General features: G+C 46.4%; 1 protein-coding gene across 1 annotated transcript; it reads right to left on the bottom strand.

The window, feature by feature from the left end:
* Positions 1 to 4,146: 4,146 nt before the first annotated feature.
* On the bottom strand, positions 4,147 to 6,964 carry SOX11 (SRY-box transcription factor 11). The gene has a single exon (XM_077291386.1). The coding sequence runs from the start codon at positions 6,861 to 6,863 to the stop codon at positions 5,700 to 5,702; it is 1,164 nt and encodes a 387-aa protein (XP_077147501.1). The 5' UTR covers positions 6,864 to 6,964; the 3' UTR covers positions 4,147 to 5,699.
* Positions 6,965 to 8,088: the final 1,124 nt, after the last annotated feature.

The following is an 8,088-nucleotide window of genomic DNA, read 5'->3' as shown; positions in this document are numbered from 1 at the left end:
ACCTTCTACTTTCTCCTGAATGATCCTCCTGTACCTGAAGGAGCGGCAGGCAGGCTGGAGACTGACACAGCCTGCTAGTCATCCTTGCAGAAAAAAAAATTACAGAATCCAAACCCCGAGGCAGTGGTTGCCTTCTTTTCCACAGATACGAAGCTACAAAATGAGATCTCTCGATTTCTGCCCCCGAAGTAGTAGACCCTAAGACTAGAGGCACAATGCAGCCTCCGCTACAATGTGGGGTGGTTTACCAGCTGTGCCAGACCGCTGCTGCTGATAATAAAGAATGTCTAGCTTTTCCTATCCATCTCTCCTCAGTGCATGCTTCTAGTCCTGTGTGTAGGAAGCAGACACAGAGCTGTCTGCTGGGGGGAGGGGAGGAATGGTATTGATGGATGTTGTCTAACCACCTCCTGCGCCTGCTATAGGCACCACAAGCGGAAAGCCCTGAGGGTGCAGGCATTTGCTAAGGATCTTTTTTTTTTCTTCCTTTCTTCCAGCAAATCTTCATTTGGTTTCTTTTCAGACAGATGCTCCGTTTTATTGTGGCCATCCAATAATGTCCTGTAGACCATCTGACCAGTGCAGGGGGCTATCTCTCGCTCCTGCTGTTGGTCTAGTTGGGGCTTGCCAGAACCACTATTCAGGAACAGATGCACAGTAATCCTTTTTTTTTTTTTTTTTTTTTTTTTTTTAAACCATGAATAGAAAGAAAGGCGTTAAAAAAAAAAAAAGTCCCCTTTAGAAATATTATTCTACAATGCGTCCAGCTAATGGCACAGAACGGATCCACCAGCTATTGTGTGTCTAATACTATAATATAGAACAGCGTTTCCAGAAATCGAGTCCGCGCAGAGGCTCATATGTGCAGGGTTATAAGTAAGCGATGACATACTGTTAAGGGATTAGATTCCCATCCCAAGCTTATTATTCCCTGCCAACATACAATGATGTAATCTCTCCTGTTACAGGAGCAGCAGTCATAGCATCATTACATGTGTCTGCTCCTTTTCTTTGATAGCTACAGGCTCAAAAAGGAGGGCAGTGGACTGATAGGGGGAGAATTAGCATTATTCTTACATGGGAGGGGGACTAAAGAACACAAAACCTGCGGCAAACATGATGTACATACATGCACACACTTTACCTGCTATGTACATACATGCACACTGTACCTGCTATTATGTACATACATGCACACACTGTACCTATTATGTACATACATGCACACACTGTACCTGCTATTATGTACATACATGCACACACTTTACCTGCTATGTACATACATGCACACACTTTACCTGCTATTATGTACATACATGCACACACTGTACCTGCTATTATGTACATACATGCACACACTGTACCTGCTATTATGTACATACATCCACACACTTTACCTGCTATGTACATACATGCACACACTTTACCTGCTATGTACATACATGCACACTGTACCTGCTATTATGTACATACATGCACACACTGTACCTATTATGTACATACATGCACACACTGTACCTGCTATTATGTACATACATGCACACACTTTACCTGCTATGTACATACATGCACACACTTTACCTGCTATTATGTACATACATGCACACACTGTACCTGCTATTATGTACATACATGCACACACTGTACCTGCTATTATGTACATACATCCACACACTTTACCTGCTATGTACATACATGCACACACTTTACCTGCTATGTACATACATGCACACACTGTACCTGCTATTATGTACATACATGCACACACTGTACCTGCTATTATGTACATACATGCACACACTCTGTTACATAGATGCACACACTTTACATCATTTATTCATACATATTGATCTATAATATATATATATATATATATATATATATATATATATATTCCACATCTTACAAAATTTAATGCACATATATAAAAAAAACCTGCACATACACACATTTTACACGTTTCAATCATGGAGGTGTGTTTATATACAGATTTTTTGCATATTAATCTAGATACACACACAAGTGGAAATATATATATACACACACACACACACTTTACACCATTGATACATACACACTTATTTACATGCATACACACAAACGTCTATTTCTAGAACCAAATAAGTGTATGTTTTACATAATTTAATGGATATATTAAAACCACACACTTTACATGTTAATTATGTAGGCGTGTGTTTATATACAAATGTTATATATTATTTATTGGCAAGCATAAACCACACACACACACGAAACATAAATGCAAAAAAAAAAAAAAAACAATTTTTATTTTTTTTTTGTAAGCAATGACCTATAACCTAGTGATCCTGGGGGTTAGATATTTCCCAGGACTGTCAGTGTCCCAATGAACCCTACACTCAGCACCCTGTGGCTGATAACAGGAAACAATAGACCACATTCAACCACGATAAGGGAGACTTCAGGTTAGGTCACCAGGGTGCACGGATCACCTCGGCAATGACTGGCAGTCATCGTATGGTGTTACACAGAGCAGTCAGACACAGGAGAATGTCTACGGCGCACTAGACCATCACTGCCCCCCACCCTCCGCCATGTATGTAAATAATTAAAAGCTCTCAGTCCGCTATATATTCCAAGACTAGAACTGGCTCTGTAGATTGTACTAGGTCCATGGATCAGTTAGATCTGCAACACATTAGGGCAAAGGAAAAAAAAAACCACAATCATGCAGATATTTAAGGAATAAAAAGGAGGAGGTGGGTGGGTGGGGGGCGCGGAGGGGGTCAGCGCATAGGTCAGGATACCTACACTGACTGCATACAAAGCACTGAGCCAGTGTCATGTTACTGAGGCATGAAGCCCCTGTCTGGAGTCTTATCACCAGTCACGCCCAGCATCCCCTCCTGCTGCCATGCATGTCTCCAGTATCCTCAGCTACCTACAAGGCGGGGAGGGAGGGGGCGGCTTCTGCATGCTCCTCGGCACATGTGTGTGACTGATCTGCATGCTCCTCGGCACATGTGTGTGACTGATCTGCATGCTCCTCGGCACATGTGTGTGACTGATCTGCATGCTCCTCGGCACATGTGTGTGACTGATCTGCATGCTCCTCGGCACATGTGTGTGACTGATCTGCATGCTCCTCGGCACATGTGTGTGACTGATCTGCATGCTCCTCGGCACATGTGTGTGACTGATCTGCATGCTCCTCGGCACATGTGTGTGACTGATCTGCATGCTCCTCGGCACATGTGTGTGACTGATCTGCATGCTCCTCGGCACATGTGTGTGATCGATCTGCACGCTCCTTAGCATGTGTGTGACTGATCTGCATGCTCCTCGGCCCATGTGATTCTATATACCATACATACACATACATGGTTTAGTCATGACTATAGACTATAAAAGATGCAATATTCTATATATAATGACATTACACATAAAGTCTAATAGTGAATTAAATGCATCTCCCCTATTCCACAGTAACGATCACACAAAATTATATAATCACCCCTTATGATATGGAATTATTATTAATAAACATGTCACCCCCCCCCCCAATAATCACCACTTCTATTCACCATGGGTAACAGGACATGTCATGCATGTGGTGGAACATGTTAGTAGAAGTATCCGGCAGGGACACACCCCCCACCCATTACAGAACACTGACATGATGTCACCCTTTATGACAGCTCAGCCCAAAGCTAAAGAATAGGATTCTGCACATATATGTGATTATTGGAGGGGGGTGTAAATTAATCTTAATTGTAAATTTTTACAATAAATAAAACAAGAACATAAAAAAATTGGATCCAATTGGTAAGTATACACAATGATACGGTGCAGTACTTTGTGTCACCCCCCCCCCCCCTTCATTAGAATGCTATAATCAGAGCTACACTAGAATTTTTGGCATAAAAGATGCGGTCGCGCCACACCCCCTTGGATGGAGCATGAAACAAGAGAATATACAGTAACATTACAGCTCACAAACCCAACGCCCCCCTTGATTATGATATATAGGAAAACAATAGGAAGCATAACCAGCACCTGAGACAGAGCAAAATATAAGACAAGATTTGGACATAACAGGGATGAAGTCGCCCCTTGCCCCCAGCACTCATCACCCTACAAGCACTCTGACACCACAAGCAGTTTCCATCAGTTCCAGCTGATTTATTAAAATCATCAAGATACAGACTTTCAGCATTAGGAAAAAACAGGCAATGATGTGGAGACAGTGCACGAGTCTGTTTATCCATCATTTGCTATAAAATATGCAGATGGTCTGTATTCAGGGTTTTTTTTTAATTATTATTATTATTTCTAATCCATTTTTTTTCCAATTATATTGCACATTTTAGAAATCTTTTATTATGTGCCTTCTTTAAAAGTTTTTTTTACATTTTTTATTATTTTTTTTGGTATTTTATTTTTATTTTTTTTTTATGCTAAAAATCCAGCATCCAGTTTTGTAACTATCAGGCCCCATCCACATTAAATCACAGCATATGATATACATAGAATCCTACTATATTACAAGTACATATACAATCTTCAAGCTAACAGCTCTGAGGTCTATGTCACCATTTCAATAAATCTTTACCTACAAATATTGGACAAAATCTGAACTATAGCTGTACAAAAACAAAAAAAACAAAAAAACGTGTTTTAAAACCACAAGGCCTTAAGTATTATTAGCATTTTTTTTGATGCAAAGATTTTTTTTTTCTCCCATTTTAATCCTTAGATCAGGACATCATTGTATCGACATTAACTGCATGCTTAAAAAAAAAAAAAAAAAAAAAAAAAAAACACATAAAAACATAGGAAGTGCCTGAAGGTCTCACTGAAAAAAATAAAAAAGCAAAATGACAGCAGGAATGTTCCCTTTTTTCTCTCTCAACTGTACAAAAATACGCCTGAAAATATTTTAAATTTTTAAAAAAGACTGAGGTCTGTCATGTATCAAAAATGTTTCAATACCTTTTTTTTTTTTAGTTTTTTGTGTGTTTTTTCGGTTTGTATTTGAGGTCTGGGTTGTCTGAAAATCAAGGAGGTATTAAAAAAGGGAACAAGGTACAAAAAAAGTTGGCAATTAAAATCACATTGAGAAAACCATACACATTATTTTTTTTTGTTGTTGATTCTGAGACAAAAAAAATAAATAAAAAACTCCTGATTTTGTGATATCATCAGTTCACAGTTTAGTGTTAGTTGTCCTGGGTTGGTTGTTTTTTTTTGTTTTTTTCAGCTCCCTGCAGCTTTGAAAGAAAAAAAAATAATAATAATTCAGATGCATAGAAGAGATCAGTTTTCTCCCTCCAAAAAAAAAAAAAAAAAAAATAGGTTTCTTGCAAGTCTTTTTTTCTTCCAGATTTGAAATGAGTATAGAAAAAAAAAACAATAATAAAATACACAATGACCCCCTTGAGAATCAGCTCAGCTGCCAAGAAATATACATTTCTACAACATTTTCCAGACCGTTGATCATCAAAAAAAAAAAAAAAAAAAAAAAACACCACTTTTTTTCTCCATCTTCTCCTTCTTTACAGTGAATGCCAGAAATGGCAGGCAAGGGACAAAGTCAACCCCAACATCTCCCTTTCTTAAAAAGGTCTACTCAACCCATCTTATTGTCTGTTCATAGCAACCCCCCCAAAAAAAATATATAAAATAAAAAAAAATAAAAAAAAAAAAAAAAAGGAGAAAATTCAGTAGGTGAATACCAAGTCTGAGAAGTTGGCCTCCAGCCAGTCCCCTGCAATCATTTCGCTGAGTTCTGGGGTGCAATAATCGGGGAAGTCGAAGTGGGAGCCCAGGCTGCCCTCGCTGCTGCACGAGTCCAGGTCCTTGTCCACCAGGGAGAGGGAGAGGTTTCCTGAGTGGCTGTAGGCGGCCAGCTCGCTGGGGGCCGCCGCGGGGGTCTGGGTGAAGTTGAGGCTCAGGTCGAACAGGAGGTCGTCCTTGTCGCTGGAGGAGGTAGTGGTGGGCGCCATGCGGGCCGGGGCCAGGGTGACGGTGGGCGGCTGCGCGGTGCTCGGCTTGGTGATGTTCTTGAAGTTGTAGTAGAGGCGGCTGCTGTTGGGGGTCGCCCCGCTCACCTCCTCGTACAGGCTGGCCCCCTCCGGGGACTCGGCGGCGGAGCTGAGGGTGGGACTGGCCGGCACCTTGGCCGCGGTGTACGGGGTGAGCGGCTCCTCGTCCTCCTCCTGCTTGATCCGCAGCTGCAGCTCGTCCTCCTCTTCCTCGTCCTCCTCCTCGTCCTCCTCATCCATGAACACGCACTTCACAGCCTTGCTCGCCTTCAGGTGGCCGAACACGTACTCGTCCATGCCGGGGAAGTGGTGCGGGGACTTGGCCCCGGGCTTGCTCTTCAGCTTGGAGGGGCACTTCTTGGCGCTGCTGCTGCCGCCGGAGCTCTTGCCGCCGCCGCCGCTGCCCTTGATGCCCCCCCCGGTGGGGCTCTTCTCCGGGCTCTGCCCCCCGGCTTGCTTGGCGGACGCCTCCAGCTTGGGCTTTTTCCGGGGCCGGTACTTATAGTCGGGGTAGTCGGCCATGTGTTTGAGCCGCAGCCGCTCCGCCTCCCTGATGAACGGGATCTTCTCGCCGTCGTCCAGCATCTTCCAGCGCTTGCCCAGCCGCTTGGAAATCTCCGCGTTGTGCATGTCCGGGGACTGCTCCATGATCTTTCTCCGCTCGATCTTGGACCAGACCATAAACGCGTTCATGGGGCGCTTTATGTGACCGGTAGCCGTTTTGCACCAGTCCGGGTCACTTTCATCCAAGGCTACCGGGCTGCCCGCCATGAACTCCCCCTCCTCGGTGTCTGTGGGGTGGCTGCTGTCCAGGTCCAGGCTGTCTACCTGCTGCACCATGATGCTGCGCGCCGCCGCTGCTCCTGTGTGACCCGGGACCACACTGCAGCCGCTCCGCCGAGCGCTCCTTCTGCTAAACTTCCCAATCTACTAGTTATTAGAGCGATTCATATGCATTACGTCACTGCCGCGCTGACCAATCCCAGTAAGCCGACACGCCCAGAAGCGACCCGGCCGGTCCAGCCCCCTTATTGCCATTGGACTCCAAATCTTACTATGGGCGTGGCTTACAATCTAAACTAAAAAAAAAAAACCCTAAACCACTGGAGAACGTCTGAGGACGGAGCATTAACCCTCCGCTCGCCGCCTCTGAGCGGAGCTGGCGGCACCATCACGTCACCTGCTTCTGCTAATAGCCCATATGTGCCAGTACTTATCAGCGCTATACATGTGCGCTACCTCACTTCCGGACGGACCAATCACAGCGCGGCGGCGGTCCTGCGGACACGCCTCCTCCTCCTATAGTCTTTGCTTTGCTCTAAAATCCTTTTAGTGGGCGTGGCCAAGACGTCTGGTAAAAAAAAAAAGGCTGGTAACCGCTGGAGATCGTCTGAGGGAGCGTAACCCTGTGTGCGCCGGCCTGGACCGCGGCCGCTGCGTCTGAGGGAGCGTAACCCTGTGTGCGCCGGCCTGGACCGCGGCTGCTGCGTCTGAGGGAGCGTAACCCTGTGTGCGCCGGCCTGGACCGCGGCCGCTGCGTCTGAGGGAGCGTAACCCTGTGTGCGCCGGCCTGGACCGCGGCCGCTGCGTCTGAGGGAGCGTAACCCTGTGTGCGCCGGCCTGGACCGCGGCCGCTGCGTCTGAGGGAGCGTAACCCTGTGTGCGCCGGCCTGGACCGCGGCCGCTGCATCTGAGGGAGCGTAACCCTGTGTGCGCCGGCCTGGACCGCGGCTGCTGCATCTGAGGGAGCGTAACCCTGTGTGCGCCGGCCTGGACCGCTGCGTCTGAGGGAGCGTAACCCTGTGTGCGCCGGCCTGGACCGCTGCGTCTGAGGGAGCGTAACCCTGTGTGCGCCGGCCTGGACCGCGGCCGCTGCGTCCGAGGGAGCGTAACCCTGTGTGCGCCGGCCTGGACCGCGGCCGCTGCGTCCGAGGGAGCGTAACCCTGTGTGCGCCGGCCTGGACCGCGGCCGCTGCGTCCGAGGGAGCGTAACCCTGTGTGCGCCGGCCTGGACCGCGGCCGCTGCGTCCGAGGGAGCGTAACCCTGTGTGCGCCGGCCTGGACC

Source organism: Ranitomeya variabilis, chromosome 2, assembly GCF_051348905.1.
Source record: "Ranitomeya variabilis isolate aRanVar5 chromosome 2, aRanVar5.hap1, whole genome shotgun sequence".
In the NCBI taxonomy this organism is placed as follows: domain Eukaryota; kingdom Metazoa; phylum Chordata; class Amphibia; order Anura; family Dendrobatidae; genus Ranitomeya; species Ranitomeya variabilis.
This window is presented reverse-complemented; position numbering and strand designations above follow the sequence as displayed.